This window comes from Crinia signifera, chromosome 8 (genome assembly GCF_055691185.1).
Source record: "Crinia signifera chromosome 8, ASM5569118v1, whole genome shotgun sequence".
NCBI lineage: Eukaryota > Metazoa > Chordata > Amphibia > Anura > Myobatrachidae > Crinia > Crinia signifera.
Window position 1 is genome coordinate 62,999,995 of NC_139224.1, and position 24,714 is coordinate 63,024,708.

At 42.2% G+C, this 24,714-nt stretch overlaps 1 protein-coding gene across 1 annotated transcript in view; it reads right to left on the reverse strand.

The window, feature by feature from the left end:
• Positions 1–24,714, reverse strand: part of GRIN2B (glutamate ionotropic receptor NMDA type subunit 2B) — a 549,931-nt gene that overhangs the window by 26,160 nt on the left and 499,057 nt on the right. Inside the window, exons 7-10 of the mRNA XM_083156581.1 lie at positions 22,880–23,051; positions 18,535–18,688; positions 18,305–18,430; positions 13,593–13,822 (exon numbers count right to left, since the gene is read on the reverse strand). Of these exons, the coding sequence (XP_083012707.1) occupies positions 13,593–13,822; positions 18,305–18,430; positions 18,535–18,688; positions 22,880–23,051 (682 nt within the window). The remainder of the gene's footprint in view (positions 1–13,592; positions 13,823–18,304; positions 18,431–18,534; positions 18,689–22,879; positions 23,052–24,714) is intronic.

The following is a 24,714-nucleotide window of genomic DNA, read 5'->3' on the forward strand; positions in this document are numbered from 1 at the left end:
AGAGATCCTGACTGCGGACACGCTATTCTATTCTGGAGTCACCAATATGTATCCGCAAATGATACGTCACTCCGGGGCTTGTGAATCAACAGTGAATTTTAATGGTTTTCCACAGTCTATGCCGTTTCGGGCCTCAGCCCTTCATCAACCCTTGAAGCTACGCTAATAGCGTAGCCCAACGGCTGCCTTACTTGTCAGGACTTTCGTCAGTGTTACACTTTGTTGTGTTTTCTGGTCCTGACGAAGGGCTGAGGCCCAAAACGGCATAGACCGTGGAAAACCATTAAAATTCACGGTTGATACACAAGCCCCGGAGTGACGCCCATCATTTGCGTATATATATATATATATTATATATATATATATATATATAATTGTGTATTGGGTCTGCACTCACATCCAGCCCACGTCAGCAGTGGGGTGCTCCATAAAGATAACAAGTTCATGTGTCCCAGTAATATCTCCAAAAGACAGTAGAGGGCACTCACCAGTCCTCAATAGTGAAAAATAATTTTTAATACATTCCCAATTTCATGAGTAATTCGACGTTTCGACCCTGACGGGTCATTTTCAAGACAGTTTACAGAGTCATCTTAGCAGCATGCAGGAGACAAGCAAACTGACTGAGCCTGGGGCACCCTCAATTTGACTGAGTATGCTACATATGAGGCTGCCCCAGGCTCAGTCATTATGCTTGTCTCCTGCATGTTGCCAAAATGACTCTGTAAGAGTAGAAAACAGAGGCGTAACTCTGGGAGGCAATGGAGTCTGCCACCGGGCTCCTTCTCCCAAGGGGGCACCTCTTCTCCCATGCGAGTTTAAATCAGTTCATTAAAAGCCATCTATATGGCTTCTGTGGCTGACTTCCCTTCCCAACATAGTTTTTGCAAGTGTCACACCCTGTATTAGAACCCATGACATGTTTTATTGGAGACAGACACCTTACTGATGACGCTATTTGGGGGGCACCACACCGATATTTATCTTGCCTCCGGGCAACTGGGACGAACTAACGCAACTGGTCGAAACGTTGACTTACTCATGAAATTGGAGATGTATTAAAAAAAATGTTTCACTATTGTGGACTGGTGAGTTCACTGTACTGTCTTTTGGAGACATTACTATATATATATATATATACACACACACACACACACACACACACACACACATATGCACTATATATATAATACAATATATACTATACAAAAGTGAAAATTTGTCCTCCTGTCTGTCTATCTGTCTATACAAATCCACAGTTTACAAGCCAAGATCCTGAAATTGGTTGAGGTAACTAAAAAAAAATGGAAATGTAAAATACTGTTAATTTTAAATTAATTAAAAACCACAATTTTTTTCTTTACACTCATTCCGATTACCAAGATCACTGATCACACCCACTGATACAAGCCCATCACAACATATGCTTAATTGCCAATAATCTCTGAATTTAGCAAAATTCAGGGTTGCATCTACACTCATTATGGTTCATTTTTTATTAATTAAAACTAACATTTTTGCTGTACGTTAATGTGTATGTTCCAGCATACTATAACTTCGGAATGACTGCAGCAATTTGCACCAAACTTGGTACACATATTACTTACAATATGGGAACAAACACTGCGGGGGCAACACACCCCTAGCATCCCTAGGGGTGGGACAGCAGAACAGAGTATATCAGGAGACATACATACAGATAGTGGTAGATGCTCAATTAGTTCAGTAATATTACTCAGGTGCATGAGGGAGGGGTTAGTACTGAGTAAGTAAACAAGACATTTTTTCCCCAGCTCACTGAGTAGTATTAGTAACCAATCTTGAACACTACATGATAATAGATGTATATCAGGAGACAGCATAACTCTGGAATGGCTGGAGCAATTTACACCAAACTTGGTAAACATATTACTTAAAATCTGTGAACAAACACTGTGGGGGTAAGACACCCCTACCACTCCGAGAGCTGAAGCAGCAGCACATAGTATTTCAGCATACAGCATAACTCTGGAATGACTGGAGCAATTTACACCAAACTTGATACACATATCAATTACAATCTGTGAACAAATACTGTGGGGGTAACACAAACCTAGCACCCCTAGTGGTGGGGCAGCAGCACAGACTATATCATGACATGCATGAAAGGTCAGTGATGACATGGCTGCATGTGACAGGGACAGTGACATAATGTGAGGAGGTGAATGGAGATAGCACAAACCCACACACTGAGAGTTATATAGCGGCAGTAGCAGGGTACCCCAGCAGCACAGTGTATATCAGGAGCACTCATAATGTGCTGCGCTCCAACATAAATTAACAAACAACTAATGTTATCTATACTGTGTGTTCAATATTTAAATTGATTATTGTAAACAAACATTCTTAAAATCCAGAGCAACGCCATGTACTCCAGCTAGTATATAAATAAATATATATATAGGGGATCCAGAGGACCGGCACTCCGTGAACAGCAGAAAAAATACCTAGGTGCCCTCCCTCAGTCAGACTGACTGCTGGTGGATACGTGCGTGTCAGGGCGGCACGCCAAGGGTTTGCAAAGAAGACTAGACAGCACTGTGTCTCTTGGCAAGTGCTGTCTAGTGCTGTCTAGTCTTCTTTGCAAACCCTTGGAGTGCCGCCCTGACACACACGTATATATATATATATATATATATATATACACACATACAGACACACACACACGACTAGGGGTACCGTTGATATACTGTAGATAACTACATCAGCGGTGCCGCTGGTCAAATGATATTGCATGTACGCACTGAACTATATCAGTAAACAATATCATTCATGCCGTGTTCTCACTGCGAGTGAGAAAGACACGGCTTTTACCCGGCATTAAAATGCCGGGGACTGATGCGCTGGACCCCCGTTCTCACTGCAAGGCAAATTCCCGGGTGAAGAAGTTCTACCCGGGAATTTGCCTTTAAACACGGGTTTTTCGGCAGTGTGAACGGGTCAACCCGTGTCTGCATATCCGGATCTCAGACGCGGGTAAAAAGAAGGGTTTTACCCGTGTATGAAATCCGGATATGTGACCCGTTCACACTGCCAAAAATCCTGTGTTAAAAGGAAAATTCCCGGGTCTACATGCTAGACCCGGGAATTTGGCTGCAGTGAGAACGGGGTATCAGTGATATCACCGGGACCCGTGGAACATGCAGGTGGTTGGCTATATAGCCAAAGTTGACTTTGTTTATAGGTTACACGTTATATACATATTGGAAGCCACACGTTATATACATATTTGAAGCTATTAAATACATAAATATGAAGACATTAACATAGACAAAGTTGAATTTTATCTACATAAGCTATAGTTTATCATTAGGCCATGGTTATTTCTTGTAGAAGAATACATTATTCATTGAAAATAAAGCCAAACTGCAGTTTTCCACCAAAGCATGAAATTCTGCAGAAATTAAATTAAGATTTCATTAAAGATAATCCCACAATCCTTTGCTCAAGTAGTGAAAATTAATTGGTTTAGAGAGCCTGTTACTGGCAATAAATCTGGCCAGTCTCCTTTATTGCTGTGTGTGTAATGTTCGAACCACAGACAATGTTTAACAGAATGTCCAGACAGTTCCTTTAAGCTCTATGCTCAGTGTGCCAGAAATGACATTTCCCCACCTTTTCACCTGCTCAAGGGGCTGAGAATTGCATTTGCAATCCATTTCCAAGCTTGCATCGCATTTTCTGGGTAAATCCAAATTTCACTGAACAGGAGGAAAGGTGTGAACATATCAGTTTTCAGGTTTTTTTTCTCTAATAGCTAAATAATGGGATAAATGATGTAGGACAGATAAAGTATGTTCAGGTGTCTTATTGATGGGAAAGAGGTTTCTGAACTCATAGATCGGACCTTAAAAGTATTTTTCCACTTGTTTGCAAACTTGGGCTAAAACAGTGAAAAATCACTCTCTGGACATTGGTCTGCACCCCAAAATACTGGAAAGACTTTTACTTGCTGAAAACACTGTCTGGTTATCATTTCTCCACCATTAATAAGCATCCATTTGCAGGGCCGCCACTAGTAATGTCGGGGCCCGGGACTGACCTTCCCGCGCCGACACCCCGCTTCCCTCTACCCCTCCCCCCATTACTATTACTTACCATCAGTGGCGGCGGCGCAACATCTCCCAGGCTCAAGCAGCAGCAGCACAGCATCTTCTCCCTCCTTTATATCGGGAGTCGGGACTAGGAGCACTCACTGCACTGTGCAGCCTGCAGAGCGCCGAGCCCCTCTGTATCCTAGGCTCGGCGCTCTGCAGGCTGCACTGTGCATTGTGTGTGCCTGGCTGCCGGCACCGGGTGGGGGATGCATTGTGCGGGGGTGGTTCCGCGCCACTGTGGGCAGCTGCCCGGGCCCCTCCAGAGGCCGGGGCCCGGGAGAGTTGTACCCCTGGCGGCCCTGTCCATTTGACACCTTTTGACAACCTTTGTGAGACTTGGGTGGTTGCATCTACTCCGCTTGTTAAAAAACTGTTTTAGCAAACTATCAACTTGTATTGGTTGTTACATTGCTCAAAAATTGCAACTATTACATGTATACTGTTTTCACTCATCAGTCTGCTGCTAGTGTACAGTGTACAGCCTAACTCGTGTAAATACCAATTTTTCAAAGGATCTTAACGTAGCATTATACAGGTCTTAACTGCATGTTTACAGCCTTTCAATAGTCAAGGAATTCCTTAATGACATCCTACTTTGAATGAAAAGTGCCATACAGTATTCCACTTGTAAATGGATTTGAATGGATCCGTCCTACAAAAACATTACATTTTAACAGCTTAGGAGCTTAGGAGCAGCATCTCCAATAAACGGTACATACTGTAGTCATATTACCGACAGTCAAAATATCGACAGTAAAAATACCAACCACCATTGCCCGACAGTCAAAATACTGACACGTTCAAAATGCAGTGTTATAAGGTATAGCTTTGTGTGAGATCTGGTTAGCATACCGGCAGTCAGGATGCCAGCAGAAGGAAAACCATTGCCAGAATCCTGTTAGTGGTGAAAAGTCCGGCGCTGGGATCCTGACATCAGTGACACTGCTGGAAATGGAATCTCATCTGTCAGCATCCTGATTGTAAGTATTCTGGAGAGGATTGGGCTGTGGGGGAAGGGGGGATGGAGTGAGAGTTAGGGTTAGGCTGCAGGGGTGAGGCTGGGATTAGGCATTAAGAATGGAGAGTTAGGCACTAAGGGGGTATGGTTAGGGTTAGGCTACAGTGGTTTACAGATAAGGTTAAGCACTAAGAAGGGAATGTTAGGCACTAAGGAGGTACAGTTATGGTTAGGATGCAGGGGGACAGTTAGGGTTAAGAGGGGAAGAGGGGAGGGTTAGCATACTTACCTAAAATGTATCGGGATTCTGACCACTGGGATGCTGCTTTTGGTCTTGTGACCACTGGCATCCCAAATGCAGGGATACCGATACCATTTTCTTTGTGCAGAGTCAGTATATATTATATATATATATATATAACACTGTAACTACGGAACATAGTAAAACAAAGGAAGAACTTAATGAAAGTTCTCCAAATATATTACAGAAGTTGGGTACCCTTATTACTCACAGCTGATGTCAAATATTACTTATTTATTTATTTATTACAGAAAAGTTGTAGAACAGGCATTTATCCTTATAAGCCAGCAACTATTCTTTCATTGCCTGTTCTCTTGGCTGTTTCCATTAAATTGCATTGCTGGCAATATTATGTAGCAGTGGCACACACAATCCAACTTTGGTTGAAAGGGTATTGTTTTAATCAGAATCAGAATTTATTGGCCAGGTATACTTCCGTATGCTAGGAATATATTTCCGGTTACAATGCAACTGCCAAGAGACAACATAACAGGGGGTATATTTCCTTACAGATAATGGTTTGTGAGCATGCTAGAAATGTTCATTAGGTGGACCACTTGGGGGTAGAAGATTTTTGGTCTTCTAGTTGACTATACAGGAATGGCCCTGAAGCACTTGCCAGATGGAAGCATTTTTTAGCAATTCGTGGCCAGGATGCAGGTGGTCTTCTACGATTTTACCGGCACATTTCTCGACTCTGGACAAGTACAGGTCCTGAACAGGAGGGAGGTTTTTAGTTTACTGTTATTGTTCAGTGTGTTTGCTCAATATCGGTTGCTGCCAACATCGTTTAGTGTTTATCTGGCTTTAAAGTAGATGAATGGGGTTCAGTTTGTATTTCTGCTGAAAATGTCGGCTGTCCATTTGTATGGAATTTGCAGGAGACACACAAATTGTGTGTATGTGTTCCCAGTTATTAGTATAGTGGGCAACTCTAGCATTTACGCTCTTCTTCAGGTCAAGGGGTTTTAATATCACATGTCACTACAAACTGTTATGGGGGAAGGGGGCCACAAAGACATGAAAGGCATTGTTATTCCCCTGCCCCTCCCACTTCCACCCCCCTTAACATACTTCCTGGAGTCCTGAGCAGAGCAGTGCTTTTTGTATGAGGTGAAACAAAAGTCAAAATTTTTACTCATTCTGCAATTGGAAGCATAAGGATCAATGTCAGGGACTGGCCTTAATGGGCAGATTTACTAATGATTGGGTTATCGAACCGATAATAAGAATTCCTTTCCACTGTTTTAATAAGAAATTAAGGTACTTATGTAATATCTGGGCTTCTGTTTTTCTTATGAGACCGCGTCCCCTCGCAGGGCGCGCTGCGCTCGCCACGCTTCGGGCACGGTGGCTCGCTGCGCTCGCCACACTATATAAAATCAACTCCATGCGTAGTTGGATAGTAGGGGTATGAAAAAATGGGGTGCATTTAACATGGGAGCCCAGATAATACATAATAAGTACCGAAATGAACATTCATGAACTATGAACTGAAAATAACATACAGGTACAAGAGCACCACTGTGATAAAAGAAGTGCAAGGAACGCAAAAGGTGTCATTTCATTTCTACTTTGCAACCTGGAGCTGTTCTGTGCATGATCGGTCTGCTGACCACTCTGGGGGAACATTCACCCAGTGACTTCTGCGGAATGTAGCCCATTGGCTAATATAAGTTAACACCATCTGGAGAGAGCCTGTATAGTAGTAGCCAAACTCTATAATGCTTCAAATTCCACAGCTTGGTAGATCTGACCGTTGCAGTAGTCACAGCCCCCATAGACTTCTGTCTCTGATATCTCTGATATCTTCTCCAGGTTCTCTCTAAGTGTTCTCTAATCCAAACAACACCACATAGCAGGATCAATAGACTCGATTCTCTGGAAATTTGTCTTCGATCACCTCTACATTTAAGAATTGCTGTTTCTACAGAAGTATATTATGTAACATGGTCTGCTGCTGTTTAAGGAGAATATTGGTCTCTGCTGGCATGCCTTTAAAACTCCATTATACAGTTCATTGCAATCTTTTTTTCTCAAATCTATGTGTTAGACACCACGGTCAGATGTTTCATAAATACAAAGCCTCTGGCCATCATCAATACGTAGGACAATAGATAATATGATTTAGGAGGTCAGTGTTTTTGTTGCATTAATACTGAATGAAGGCAATTACAGAGGAAGTTGTTAATACCGTTGCCCTAAGGTCATTGTCATAGAGCAAACTGTGACTGTGCCTGTGCTGTGCCTGATGGAGACTGATTAGTAATTTAGACATGTGCTTCAGATGAAGGCTTTAGAGAGAACTATTGTTAAGTGCTTGGAAGTTCAATTTACATAATGAAGTAGCTAAAAGCATCTCTTGATTGGACAAAATAAAGCTTTGATCCTGATTGGCTACAATTAAACTGACATGCTGACTCTGCTTTTGCAGTGCTGTCTCGGGGGAACATCACGCACAAAGACTTCTCAAGATTTCTTGATACATCTTCTCCCAGCAAAACCACAATCAATTCAGAATGTGTTCTGGAATAGGATATTGAATTATACCAGAGGGAACTGAAAGATCTATAGTCGAACACATAGGAAAAACTAATTCTTACTCCTGTACTAAAATATACTACCCGTATCACTTTCTGTCTGCCGTCACAATTTTATCTCTAACAATTGCCAAATGTATCTAGTTCGAGTATTTTTTTATATGACACAGAATCTGATCTGTATTGGACTATAGATTAAAAAAAGAATACTAGCAACAAATGATCAAAACATTTCTGAATGAAATCGTCTTCACAACTAGGGGCAAACGTGCAGGTCTTTAGACAAAAAGAGGAAAAATGTTGTGCAAAAAGTGCTGGCCTTGTTAAATAAGGAATCAGTCCACAATTTTACAATTTAAATTAGCCACAAGGTGGCACTGTCTTGTTACTTGTTTTGAATGTTATTTTGTTTTATACCAATGTAGACACCTTCATATACAGTATTAATTACTCAAATGTGCAATTTTATTTAAGTATTCTTATAAATAGCTTCTATCTAAATTACTTTCTTTGAAGAACAAGCCTGCAAGTATGTATGTTTTTAGTTATTAATAAAATATGTACACAGCATAAGATATTACAATTATCTTCAATTAGTGGCACAAAAACTGTCTATTTTGTAAATGATCAACAAATATACCGCACTACAGTATATAGGGTAAAGGTTTACCACAGACTATTCTTCTGTCATGGAAACATGGTACAATCTGTGAGATTTCTGGCTTACGCTGATTTATTCAGGTGCCGCACCCTGCACCTAGATATCGCAATGAGGACCTTCAATACTCAGAGAAGTCTTCACAGATGGCTTGGGGCTTACTTGTGTATTTACAAATAAATGTAACCAAGATCTATAAATAATACTACCATATGGTTTTTAAATCTGGTTACTGGTATTATTCAGTGTGCTGCGGGAAAGCAATGAGTTTTTTCTTACTCAGTATTACCCCTCCCTTTCATGCACCTGATTGATATCACTAAACTGATTGAGCGCCTGCCAGTAAAAACTACATCTATATACAGGATGAGAGAACTTTTCTGTGCATAATAATATCCTATAGTATTTCAATAAAAGGCTAACTCTGCTCCTCCCCTCCATGGTAGTAATTCTTGTGCTGTGCTCCTGCAGCCACTAGATGGCGTCCAACATAGCAATTCAAGTGTTGCTCCATTCGAGTGCTGACATTAGTGTTATGATGTTCCGTCATAACTGGTTACTAGTTTTGAATAATTTTCTGGCATTGTTTACATATCTTCCAATTTCTGCAGCTTAGTCAACATATCCCTAAAACATACTGGTAGGTTATTTGCCTGCTGACAGAAATGTACAACACCATACTGTATACATGTATACGTATGCATTAGGGATTGTCATTTCCATTAAGGCAGTGACTGATGTACAGTAAATGACAGAATGTTCTCTGTGTAGCACTGCGTAATCAGTGGTGCTGTACAAATATATATACAGAACATTATCCATGTTATTACCAAGCCTTTACCTTCCATAGCCAGCATGTCTGGCAGGGACCTGTTTCATTCATAGCCAATAGCTTCTCGCAGAGTCCATGTCTGGTACTGGGCTTATAACAGATTTTACTGTATTAACATTATTCATTAACTTGTTTATTTTAATTCACAGAGGTCCAACTCCAAAGCCCATCTCAGGTGTACAGCTTGCAATATTATTGAACACTTGAGGGCTTCATGAGATGAAAGAGGGAGGATTAGATGGGAAATGTATGATCTAAGGCAGGGCGACCAAACACAATGCACAGCGTTTCCAGTTTGTCACATACGAGTAAGTTGGAAAACACTGGCCTAAATAACCGTTTGACAATATTTTCTAGTCTAACTATGTGGCATCCACGTTCCCAGCGATGAGCTGATAAGCCTGAAGATGCTCTGATCTGTCAGGGAGGATTTGGATCTGGCAGAGCGTTCCATCTCCGCTGCGTTGAGTCAGAAGGTCTCATCAGGTCGTGTCTGTCCACATTGCTTCTTGGAGCTGAGGGATGAGTCAGGTTTCATAGGAGCCATTTTAGGAAGCCCAGTATCCTGCATCGTTCACGCTTTGTCACTTCTAGTTCCCTTGGCACGGAGTTTGACAGACATCCAAAGATTCTGTGCTTTTCCCCCTTGGGAATTTTTACCTTCTCTAGAGTTTATTTTAGATGCAGTGAGAAATCACCAAAGCATGTATTTGTGTATTAAAAAATTATAAATGATGGAAACATTTCAAGGATTTATTATGGCTTTATAATGAGAGAATAAAGCCGCCGTCACAAAGCTTAAACCCAAGTGATTGCTTTGTTACTTCTATTATCCGTAATATAAAAGGTACTTTCAACAGTAGTCACACAACTGTCATTATAGTGGCTTTCTAATTTACCGTTGACTCTATTTTCTTCAGAAAAAAAAAGTCAAACTTTATTTGAGTCATTGAAGTTCCCAAGGTGTACAGTAGGGGAGAAAACATGTTCTCCTGTCAGTTCTAAACCTTTACAAATTGGCATCTGTGTTCCAGAACAAAATCTTAAAGTAGCCAGTCTATCCAGAAGAGACACAAAAACTGCTTAACTCTTGCAGACTGGTCAATAATGCAGCAGCTCTGCAGAAATGGTTACTGTAATGTGCAGTATTTCCACCGACTGAGTCAGTACAGTAGTTGTTTCTGAGTAGAGGATATGAGGTAAAATTTCATCCAAATCCCCATTTACTGAAGATTTTGCAGATACGCTGATAAGTGCTGATGAATGCATGCCTGTATGTATATTGTACAGTAGCTTGCATGAATTCACACAATGCATGCTCCAAAAGTGAGCGCTCACAAGTGCAGGCAGTGGAGAGTCATACTTTTCTGAATACAATAACATGATACCCCTTTCAAATGGCGCTACTACAGTAAGTACAATTCTATCTAATAAAAAATTTTAAATAAATCACTTTGTTTACAGTAAGAAACCACCTCCTCTACTTCAGCCTCTACCCCCTTCTGCACCTCCCCCATGACGTAAATCCATGCTCAATAGGCATAACCTTCATGTCCCCAGCCCTGAGATTTTAAAATTTTCCCTTGTTACCTTTCTTTCACCAACTGCTGCCCTGTTTTCATAGATACTTTCTTATCTTATCTCCCCAATCTTCCAATCCTGTCAGCTCTTTGCTATATTTTACTCCACTGCCCTCTGCTCCTCTCCCTCTCCACCAAACAACTCACCACTTATTTCACCTCAAAAATAAAAAATATCTGTCATTAAATATCTCCCCTACATTCAATCAAATATGTGCCCACTCCCCATCTCTGAGAAAATGTTCACACTTTTATCTTCTCTATACTAGTTACTTACCTCCCATTCTCTCCCTACATTATTTAAGTGGAATGTCTATAACTGCTTCACCAATTTCCTCTCCTCCACGCCTTTCAACAAACTGCTCCAATCCACTCCATTCTACAGTAAAGGGTCACTTTTCCATCATTCTTCGGGAATTCTCTGCAGCTTTTTGCACCACCCTTTAACACACCATTCATGCCATTGCCCTTTGGGACGCCATCCTAGTTCACATCCTACTGTAGCTTCCACCCACCATCTCTATCTCTACCTCCACTGCTCACTGCAGTTCATTGGTTCATTCTAGGCCCCTTTATCAGTGTGTATCTCCCCCTAAATGCACTAATCATCTCCTTCAGAATTCATCTGAATACTGATGAAATACAAAGCTAACTCTGTTCCATGCCCTCCTCATACCTCATTCAGCTCTACACGGATGGCTTTTCATTTTCAATAGGTCTAAATGGAATTTTTTCCCAAACTTTCCCACCTCTACATTAACACGAACAATACCATGATCTCCTCTGTTCCTCATAATAGCCACCTGGGTGTTATCCTCAACTCACCCCTTCTTCACTACCTACATTCAAGCCCTTTCCCAAATCTGTCACTTTCACCATTACAACAACCCACCAGCATTAGAATGTCCTCGTTATTAATGTAAACAAAAACTCTTATTGACTTGTTTTCTGCGGGATGGAATACAGTCCGAGGTCCCTAGAGGTGCAGGTTGCAGGCCAAACTTGGATGTTTTTTAAAGCTGCAATAATTTACATTTAGGTATAGTTTTGATTTTTTATTACAAGAACCACATTCTGCCTGGCATTGCCCTCAATCTGCCTCTTATCACTTGAATCTATCCCCAAAGCCACTGATAATCTATTCTTCTTTTCTTGCATCTCTGCTTCTGCTTACTAATCATTCCTTACAGCCTCTCCCCAGCCACATTCCTCCCTACACTCGCTGTTCTGCCAATGAGAGTTACTTCACCTTCCCACTGATAACTTCAATTCCCACCTCCAAGACTTCTCTGCTACTCCCACCAATGGAATTCACTCCCTTCAATCTCCAATTCTTCAAACAATCCTTAAAAACACACCTGTTACTCAAAATCCACCTCCTATCTTTACCCCACTATATCTACACCTAAAATCTTGCTCTGCCACACCCTAAATATTATATTAAACTTTCATGAACAGGGCCTTCCCTTCATTTTTATAAATACTCAACATCATGTTTAAGATCACACTTGTAGCTTTTCTTTTGTTATGTAAGTTCTACTCCCCACTGTACCACTGCACACAGCACCTTAGAAACAATAATAAAACACATATACTGGTACATGAGGAAAGGATAAAAATATAAAATGTAGAGTGACGGTATGTATACTAAAATAACCAATATTACACCCAGGTAACCAGTGGTAAAACTACTAGCACCGTAGGGGATGCAGCCACTATAGGCTCAGAGTTGTGTGGTGGCAGTATTGCAAAGTCACCAACCCCCCATTGAGCTGTCACTGCTCTCTCCCTATGCCCTTCTTTGCATTTTTTAAAATCAAAACATAGGCATCTACTGATTATGCTCAGATAAGGGCCTTAGTTTGTAATAAAACAAAGCAAAGGCCTGGAACACAGGGTCATTCTATATCTCTCTATCTATCTATCTACCTATCTATCTAACTAAGATATAGGAAATGTTGTGGCTATGCTGGATGCAATCCTTCAAAAACAGGCTCAAGACTTTCCTGTTTCGTTTAGAAAAGCTTTTCTGTACTTTACTGTTCCTGCACTGTATTACATTCATTCTATATGTAAAGCGCCTTGAGTCCTATTGGAGAAAGAATGCTATATAAATAAAATTATTATTATTATTATTATTAATAATAATAATAATAATAATAATAATAAGCGTGAATTGTTTTCACAATTTTCCCATGAACAATCCGAATTTCAGACGAAGAACCTATAAATGGCTCAGTGGAAATGGCAGGTGACGATAAGCAAACATCTAGAGTAAGAAATACTAAACCATCTTTCTTGTATTGTTCTTTGCTCATCTATGTAGTATTGTCAGGCGCTGCGGAACCCTTGTGGCGCCATATAAATAAACGATAATAATACTAATAATAATAATAATAATAGATAACGGGTGGTAATCCACTGTTAGCTATGCAGAAGATCTAGGTTTCTCAGCTTCAGAGGTTTTTGTGTGAATAAGGTTTCTACTCAAATAAATCAATGTGGAAAAAAAATTTGTACTGAACGATCAATATGAAACAAAAATGTGATTTGTGATAACATACCACCCACTTTTCTGGTGCCATACCTTTTTATCACTGAGACCGGACACCTGGTCCACATATTCTTCTTGAATCATAAAGGCAGCAAGGTTGGCTGTGTAACTGGCCAGGAAGATCACAGCGAAGAAGGCCCAAACCGACACCATTATCTTACTTGTAGTTCCCTTTGGATTCTGCACAGGCACAGAATTATTGAACACGAGGCCCCAGAGCAGCCAAATGGCTTTACCAATGGTAAATGAAGGACCACCAGGCTCTGTAGGTCAAAAACCAAACATGAGATAGAAAACCATCACTAATGAAATGTAAAACGTTTCATTATCTCCTAGCCCAAGTCTATAGCTGCAATAACACATAAGAAAGAGAGTTCTATGGGCGGCCCCTCCCCCATCCACAAGGGCTGTAGCATGCAGCTGATTTTCCCCGTGGTTTCTTAGTTTTTCTCACAACCTTGGCCACAATCCAGTTGGTAGAGAGAGGGTGCAAGTACTGACCAATCACAAAGTGCCCTAAAAGAAACTCTGTGATTGGTCATTTGTCTTAAATACTCCCCACCTCTTACCACTTGCTGGCTCTGTACTAGAACCAGTGTTTTATCTACAGCATGTGGAAAGTACCTTAGGAAACTGAAGAGGTATTTCAGTTTTAATGGGAAATATATGAAGAAGGTTAAAGCACCTCTTCACCAACAGCACTCACTAGGTTTGAAGCTTTAAAACACTACGGTATCACAAAAAAATATATGAAAAAGATTACATTCCTGTCTTTCAGAAACGGAATTCTTAACAGCAAACCCATTTATGGGAACAAATCCAAAAAATATCATAATATGCCTCTCCTGCCGTCCCGTATCAGCTCTCCACATGCTTCCATGCAGTAAATGGCTGTAAGCACTCTCATTGGTGATTAGCTCCAGCCATCCACCAATCAGAATCCTGATAGCCTTTCGCTGTCTGGCTGCAGGCTGGGAGGTGGGTAGAGAATGCTGCCTCACTGTTCTGACTGTGTGACCACTATCCACCCCTGCTCAGAGTCCCCTAAAATTAGGGTGCCCTGGGCAGCTGACTGGTGTGCCTATACTGTATGTAAAGATGGCCCTGCTTTCAGCAGGGAAACATATAATAAATACAACAGTGATACCTAATAAACACAATGTACTTGGATGGGACAATTCATATTACAAGATAACCCTTGTACAAGTAATTGTGTGTGCAGCAATTGTTTTAAAAGTATAACAATGTCTTCTATGGGGCCCATTTGGGCCTTGTTCTGCCCATGCGCCTATTATTTAACATTTTTAGCAGCTTCTAGTTATGGTATTTTATATCTACAATGTATAGGTCTACAGTTATAAGATCGACCACTATAGGTCATCAGGGTCAAAAGGTTGGCAGGGTCAAAAGGTCGACAGTCAAAAGGTCGACATGAAAAAAGTCTACATTAGTTTTTCATGCTTTTTTTGGTGTCTATTTCAACATAGGTTGGTATGAACACCGTCTAAGTGTACCGCGTCCCCTCGCATGGCTCACTACGCTCGCCATGCTTTGGGCACACTATTTTATTCTCCCTCAATGCCATAGTGGATGGTAGGGCATAAAATACCGCCTGTCAGTACATGTTGGCTCATTGTTTAAAAAACAACAACATGTCAACCTTTTTCATGTCGACCTTTTGACGATGTCGACCTTTTGACGATGTCGACCTTTTGAACCCCGCCAACCTTTGACCCTGTCGACATTTTCACTGTCGACCAATAGTGGTTGGCCTTATGACTGTCGACTAGAGTCAATCTATCATGAGTCCGGATACCCTGTACACTCGCTTTCTAAAGGTTATTGAGCTGATTTTATAACATGATGTGAACTGCAGTTGGATATAGCACCTGGTTCTGTAATTTGTCTTGTGACATTATTGACCTATAGTATACATAAGGGTTTGCATAATATATCCATATGCTGTTACGTTCAACTATACAATGCTTTCCTAACAAATAATAATCAATTCTTATTAATAATATTAATATTATTTCTGATTACATGTAACAGACAATACTAAATACTAAGTAAAACTATTAAGATTTAAAAGCATTCCAAAAAAATACATTCTAATACCACTGAGGTCATGGTTTTGATTCCCACCATGGCCCTAACCGTGTGGGCTTTCTATATTCTCCTCTTGCTTGTGTGGTTTTCCTACGGATACTCCAGTTTCCTCCGCAGAATATACTTGTTGGTTAATTGTCTCTCAACAAAAATGAACCCCAGTGTGCATGTACTTGGGTAGGGAATTTAGGGGCTAATTCAGTAATCCCCATCATGTGCAACCCCAGAAAATGCAGTCACATTCTGGAAAATGTGACCCGCAGTCTAAGAGTCAGCAGGGGTCGGCGATGTAGCTTTCAGGATGGCGGTGACACAGCATTGTGGAGGGCGCAGTCCATTGGTGGGGCAGGCCACTGTGACCCAAATCATGACGGGCCAGCACCTTCCTCTGATCTAGGATGTGCAAAAGTACAACTCGTACTGAATAAGGCCCATACATTGTAAGCTCTACTGGGGCAGGGACAGATGTGAATGGTGAAATATGAAAGTGCTACCCAATATGTGTGTGCCATAGGCGTGCGCAGCCCATTTTATTAGGGGGTGCACCATTCCAGGGGCATGTCAATCACTGGACATGTCCATCACAGCCTATTATTACACAAAATGCCACACACTGTAATGCCCATTAGACATAATTCCACACTGTAATGCCAATTCCACATAATGCCATGCACAGTAATGTCCATTCCACATAATGCCACACACAGTAATGCCCATTCCACATAATGCCACCCAACATAATGCCATTACACATAATGCCACACACCATAATGGCCATCACACACAATGCTACCTGAGAAGGGGGTGCTTAAATGCTCGTTGACAGTGGGAGTTTCATGCTCATTGCTTGGGGGGGCGCACTGCACACACTTCCGGGTAGCGCTAAGCACTCTTCTTATCAGATGCCTGCCAGAGCCGCAGCAGCCTCCTTCCCTTTTGAGCCACTGGCCGGATGCTGCACATTGAAACTACTTTACTTGTCAGCATCCAGCCAGCGGTTAAAAAGGAAGGAGGCTGCGGCATTTCAGGTACAGCGGCCCATGCCCTCCCCTCTCTTCAGAGTGGCAGGGCCGGGACACTTGTACACCTAGTACCCAGTTGCAAATGCAGGATTCTTGTGAGGGGTTTCCGTTCATATACACACACACTTTAATACTGGAATAACATCACAACATTTTTCCAACAAAGCATACATGCAGTACATAAAGCTCTGAGAGACTTGCCTACCCTTCCAGGAGGCCAGAATGGTGCCCAATTTTTATGAGCCTTCCCTCCATTCTGGGACTGTAGGCAAGTATGACACACAGTATACATACACACACACACACACACACACACACAGCATACATACACAGAGCATACATATACACACAGCCAACACGCATAGCATACATACACACAGCCAACACACACACACATAGTATACATACACATAGCATAAATACACACACACATAGTATACATACACACAGCCGACACAATCATAGTATACACACACAGAGCCCCCCTTCACATAGTATACATATACACAGCCCCCTATCTACACACAGACACATGTATATACAAACAGAGCCCCCCACACACATAGTATACATATACATACCCCCCCATGCACACAAACAGTCCCTTACATACACACACAGCCTACACACACACACATAGTATACATACAGGCACAGCCTTCACACACACACACACACACACACACACACACACACACACACACACAGATGTACTGTAGTAAACACAGCCCCCCTATGCACACACACACACACACACACACACACACACACACTATACATAAACAAAGCTGATACACACACCTTTTCACATAACAATAAAGACTGCATATATAACAAAAAAAAAAACCTGTTCCAGTGCCTCCCAAAAAGCAGCACATGTCAGTCACCAGGAAGTCGTCCTCGTCCTCACAGTCCTCCTCACCCAGCCAGCGTTGCTCAGTAATGTAATGCCTGAGAGGAGCTGTGCACTTAAGCTCCCCCTACAGGCAGCCAGGGGCCTCAATGTAGTAGTGTATCCGATTCCTGCTTCAGCTCTGCCGTCTGTAACTGCGGCCAGCCTGGCTCCGCTCCCCGGCACTGCCTGCAATTGTGAGGGGGGGTGCCCCTCATTAGGAGGTGCCTGTGCACCCCCGGCACCCCCTGTGCGCACGCCTATGGTGTGTGCTATATTAGAGTCTGATAATAAATAAATAGCGTACACAGTCAACAAATCAGATCACCAGTAAGAGTAAATAAATGAAAAATGGGTAGGTTGGCGCTAAGGATATTTTTGTACGAAGGGGCTGCAGGACCCGAGTGGTCCAGGCTCTGGAGTAATGCAGAATCGCATATTGGTGCATAGGCACGTGCCAACCTAATACATGCCACGGGACCCTTGATTCGGATAAATCATCACATCAAGGTTCCAAGAAGGTGAGCACAGTACCACCCCCGTATTTTCAAGAGTAAATAAATAACAACATTGAGATACAACAGAAGTTTATGGCATACAGTATCTACATGCACAATGTTGTGCATTGCACAGTCAGTTCTACATTTGCAGTGACTGAGAAACCCTTGCTATAATACTGGCAATATTGTCAGACATTACTGAAAGAGAATGAGCGTGCTCACCTCGACCATCTGCAAGGCACCTGTTGTACCCCACCGGGCTAAAATACTCAAATATGAACACAGCCACCGCAGACACGATGAGAAGCATTACAAACATCATCACCCAGACATCAGCACTGAATGGCTCTAAGGAGAGAATAATACAGCGATTGGTTAAATAAACAAAGTGGCTGTGAAGAAAAGAGAAAATAAGTTGAATGGAAGAAATAAAGACAGTAATAGTAATTTACCAAGGAAGGCAGAGGGAGAGACTGTGCCATTGCTTCTTGACACCATGACACTAATACCAGTTTCTATGAATGGTACGGAGAAATCCACTACTTCTGAACGCTCCTCGTTGATGGTAAGTGATCCAACCGCCATATAAGCGCGTTTGGTTACAACCTAAAATGTAAAAAGAACACATTAATAAATTTACATGTGAGATTAATATCACAGTACAGGCATATTTAGTATCATCATTGCCTAAATGAAATGCTTGTAGTGGAAAAGCACATAAGAAACCCCTGTGGTGTAGCACATACAGCGGCTCATTTATCAATGAGTTTTACCATGTACAATGGGCTATAACACTCATTGACTAAAATAAATGGACCCAATCAGCTCCTAACTGCCATGGCCATTGGGATGAGATTGACTGGAGCACCCTTTATCATATACAGTGAGTTTTAAAAATGTTTACTTATTTATTAACAGTTTCTTATATACTGTAGCGCATACATATTCTGCAGCGCTTTAAAGAGAATATTTAAATCATTAATATTCACATCAGTCCCTGCCCCAGTGGAGCTCACAATCTATATTCCCTACCACATGTACATGCACACACAGACATTCATGGGTTAATTTGTTGGGCACCAATTAGCCTACCAGTATATTTTTGGATTGTGGGAGGAAACCGGAGTACCCGGAGGAAACCCACACAAGAACAGGGGCCATGGTGGGCATCGAACCCATGACCTCAGTGCTGTGAGGCACCATCCATACTGCCTTATGAAAATACATGTTTATAAATCAGTCCCATAGTATAGAACACCTGGGATTTGAGAGTGGGGACATAGGGCCTGATTCAGAGTTTATTGCTGATCTGCAAATTTGCAGATGACTGCGAGTGTTTATCCACTGACCAGACAGAGTGAAAACCTGCCCTGTGTAAATCTGTGAGTGAATTGCAGTCCACTATCCTGACACACATCCAGAAGCAATTCACTTACCATCATATGATCTGCCCATTCTGTGCAAATGTGAGTAAGGCGCACTCTTCCACAACGCTGCGACACATACAGCCTGAGCAGGGCTGGCACTGACATCACACACCCTCCCTTAAAACACCTGGACACACCTGCATTTTTTCTGCCTCACCCTTGAAATGGCCACATATCACCCCAAAACGGTGACTTCCGGTTAGCTATTTTCACTATTTTTGTCTCTATTTGGCGTCACGCATGTGCACTATGATACGTACACATGTGCTGTCATTGGATAATCGATAGGATTGCAAATTTGCACAATAGCGATTAACTCTGAATAATCCCCATAAACTGTGCCAGTTAGTTCAAGACTTTTACCTCATGCGGCTTTATTATTTCCACAGAGAGCTCCCTAAGACAAATAGAGTGCTTTATAGAGTACAAAAAAGAATTGCATTATGGGAAATCCGCACTATGCAGTACAACTACAAACATAGTATCGGCAAATTGACAGTTTCAATTTCCATGTGTCATGGCCAATTTGTGAATGACTTAAACAAAATGCCTTTTATAAAGTTACAAAATAAACAACACATTTACATAAACATATTTTATATTCTCACAGAATCCTTTTAAATAATGTTTATTTTTATGATGTCAATAAAAAATGTATGAATAAAATTTTTACGGAAAATCCATTTATCGGCCGAGTACCTTGAATCGTAATAATAATAATAATAATAATAAGCCATTTACTCATCTCCAATATTAACAGTATACACTTTAAGCTCGAAGTTTAAATAATGTCTCTAAGACACAGACCACCCTTAAGCTGCCTATACATGGAGCGATGTTGAGGTGCGATGCGATGCGCGGCCCTATGCACATCACATCACATAACACATAGGGCGGTATTCAATGTAAATACCGGTGAGGTGCAGCGAATCCTGTTTAGGATTCGCTGCACATTCGCCACGTTCCGGAGCCTCGCCGGCTCCGGTATTCAACGAGTCAGGGGCTCGCTGCCCCTGACCGGCGAATATGAGCTCCTGCGGCGAACGCCGCAGGGAGCCTGAGGACGGTGGCAGGCAGGGAGATGGAAGTCTCTCTGCCTGCCCCAGAGCGTATGTGGGGGGGAGGTGGGCTCCCCGGGTGCCAGGCAGCACAGGCTGCCCCCCGGGGGTGCCAGCAGGGGACCGGGTATATTCACTACACCCGATCGTGCATATGTAACGATCGGGTGCAGTGAATATATGAATATCTAATGAGCGGCTCGGCTCCGGCGCCCCCTGCTGGCTGCTGTGTAAAAAAAAAAATATATATATATATATTTTTTTTAAATTAAATATATATTCATGTGCTTACAGCACATGAATAAAAATAGCATGCCCCTCCTCAGAATAAAATTCCTGATTTTTTTACACCAAATGTAAAAAACAAAACACTTTATTTTAAAAGTTCACATTCCACTTCACCATAAAAAGATAGCGATTGCTACTCGGTGAATCATGGCGAAAAAAACCTTCAAATGTATTCGCCATCTGGTCATTGAATAGGGTGATTCACCGTTTTAGTCAAAAATTCGCCAAACAGCACAAATTCGCCATAAAAACATGGCGAATCAGGCTCATTGAATACCGCCCATAAAGTATGTGCAGCATGTGATTTTGTATTAGATCGCATCTGCTGTAGCACATCACGTGCTTTTTGTACTAGCGATCTAATACAAAAAGTACAGAGCTCATAGCTCCATGTATGGGCAACTTTAGTGTTGTACTAATATACTTGTGATGGACAAGAACTCCCCTATGTTCTGCACTGGACTCCTGGCATTGTCCATCCACTGGTTTCTATAAAACTTTGATGTACTATTACCATACTCAGTGGCAAATGCAGGATTTCCACATGCAGTCCACACAGTCTCCCACTCTGCTGAACATTGGAGCAAGAGTAGGAGTCTGAGGAAGCTGTAGAAGAACTATGTACACATTGTTCTTTTTATACACTGGATACTGTATTCAAAACAGTATCAATATTTAAAAATATAAGTGGTCTATGGCTGTATCAAACATATTTAATGTACATACTGTAAGTGGTCATGAAAAGGTTAAACAAACTATAATAAATACTGTACACAAACATAATAGAACAAGTACTGCACTCACTAAGCTCACATTCTCCCCCCTCATGGTAAGGCTCCTGTCTCTTTTTCCTGGCAGCTGCTCTCTAGTCCTGTGCACTGATTGAGGACTCAGAACCACACATACACAAAGCAAACTTGATAAAAGAAGATGCTTCCACTGGGCATGTACCACAAGTCTGCCATTTTACGTAAATGCCATTAGTATTATATAGTATTATATAGCATTGCTGTTGTTGTCATGATCTGAGCCACTTCCGGGCAACCAGAAACCCCCCTTGTGTTTGCCTATGATACTTGCCGACATGTGCAAAGACTTGTGTATGAAGCAGAGCTTTGTGCACATCAGCAGATTCCTTACAACTACAAACTGTCCAGTTACTTAAGCAGTGGAGTGCATTTACTGAAGATAAAGCAGGTATAGCCGTACTCACTGTTATACACACTGTCAGATGAAGCAGAGTTTGAACAGAGCAGGGTTTCATGCAGTTCACCATCTGGTGAGTCTATGTAGGTTTGGGGTAGTGGTGTAGGGTGCAGGTAATTGCAGATTTCAAGTGGATAACTTCTGTCTTCCTCATTGACATCCTAAAGGGGTCTACACAAGGGGAGATGCTGATACATTCTGAGTGATGCTAGATGGCTCAGAACGCTCAGCAAGATCGCTCAGCAGTGATGTGTCAGCTCTGTGTGTGGAGCAATCTGTCAGGGCTATACACACGGGGCCAAGCATCGCTATTTCTAAGCCCCTACGCACGGAGCGATGTAGTGAACATGTTTAGGCCCCATAACACAGTCTCAGGATTGCTCTGCATTTGCTCTAGATCTGCCCATGTGAAATGTGCAAAAAACTGTTTGGCTAAAAACACCTTAAAGCTGCACTACCACCTATGGAGACAGGGAAGCATTATTGCACCACCGTGCTCCCAGAGCTCCAGGGCAATCAAGCCAACAAGAGTGATGGTTATTCCAGTGAGTAGGACTATTGCGAAATCACATCCATAAACATTGCAACTTGTCATTGGTCCTCTCTCCTCCATACTTCTACCTACATGTATATCCCATGAAGCCACGGTAAGAACGCATCTGAGAAACTTGCAAACCTATTAGTGGATCACATTTGATTCTCTGAAGGGCATTTAAAAAGACACATGGCAATGGCTGTAACATATGCATGTGCGCCTAGGTATCCACCTAATATACATGGGTATGCAGAGCAAGATGAATGTATGTATAATGTCTCACCTCTCCAATCATGCCATTCCAGGTGCCATTAATCTTCTTCCCATGCTTGCCGTTGGTCACCAGATATAGATCATAGGTGAATTTGACAGTCTTGGCTATTTTCTTCAATATATCTATGCAGAAACCCTTGCAGCATCTCTTGATGTAATTTCCTCCCTCTTCTGTGCGGTTCCTAGTGATCAAAACAAGATTATCATGAGCCCTGAAAAAATGTTGTGTTCCCGCTAGGTCACAGCAACTTTATATTTCCCTTATAGCCTTCCAGGTAAAGGTGATTTCCAGAGAAACCCTGGCTTTGTGCGCTTGTGACTATGGGCCTGATTCAGAGATGGACGATAATGCAGCTGCAAGTGCGATACGGTCCGCAATGCAGCTGCTGATATCAGTAAGTGAAACTGACACTCAGGGAAATTGACTAATATGGGAGTTCTATTTCACATGGGATGCTGCTATGGGCAACCAATCATATACTGGGCGAGATGTATCAAATGGAAAATGCGGTAAAACCCCGGTTTTACTGCATTTTCCTATGTCTCAAAAATGATACCGCAGTGAAGGGTATCGCCACCTTTGGGTGGCGATACCCTATAGAAGCCTATGGGCTTCTTTTCGCCGCCCGCCGACGCAAACCCGCCGCCTCGCCGACCCCCCCTCTGGCTTACCTTCCTGAAGGGTCCTCCTGGACCCTGGAAGGTAAACCTCTCCTCCCCCTAGTGACGCAGCCGGACGTCCTTCCGGCTGCAGGGGGGAGGAGGCGGCACCGGGGACAGCTTGCTTAGCTGTCCCCGGCGTGACGCCGCGTGAGGGATGCAGGAGCCGGCTGGGAGGTGACGGAGACCCCCCGCACACCACATTCCAGGTATTGCGGGGGGCCTCCGTCACCGCACCGTGATGCCAGCCGCATATGCGGCGGCATCGCGGCGGGGGGGGGGGCGTGAAGGGCGGCGATGTATTTTAATACATCCCGCCCCAAGTATGAAACAGGCCCCATTTTGCAGTAAATACAATTATAGCATCACACTCTATTCTTATTAAAGAGCTATTACATCTAAAATCCAATATACAAAAATGTTGTGACATCAAAAATAATAAATTAAGATATTTGAGTGGAAAGATGGCTAATTGGCCCTAGGGGGGCGAAATACCATCCCAGATGCCTCCTGCTGTGTGCAAGGACCTTGCATATTCATGTGGTAGATGAGATAATGAGCTCTACTTTAAGGTTGCTATAATATCCCTTTAATCAGGGACACATGAATTACAGAGGTTCTGTGACTGACTGACTTCACGTCTGATTTCACCTGGTTTAATCACTCACTGAAGATGTATAATTCATACCAGTAAGCCCGCTCAAAGCATAAGCTTCGAAAGCTATTCTGTTACCTTCTGCGTTTGTGCATGTGTGAGAAAGAGATGTAGTTTCACTCTCTGCCAGCAGATGGCAGTGTTTCGGAGACTCACGGACACTAGACATATTTATATGTACTGTATGATGTGTCCTTGATTAAAGTGATATTATAGTAACTCTAATTGCTTCAGTAGCATATGTTGTTAGAACATCCATGAGACTGTTGAACAGTTTATAACAGTAAGCACACCAATCCAACCAATGAAATGTCAGTGGCAGGGAGGAATCACCTAATTGATGTCTATGTTTATTCTCCCTGGTAGAAGTGGAGAGAGGTAATGCCATTGGCAACTTAGGCTTGTGGTGGAATTTAAGTTATTAGCCATTGCCCTTGTTGTGGCAAATGCAGCGAATTGCGGGACCATGGCAAAGGGTGTTGCTCCAGTAATGTGATTCGTGCCATTTTAGCAATAACCACTAGAAAATG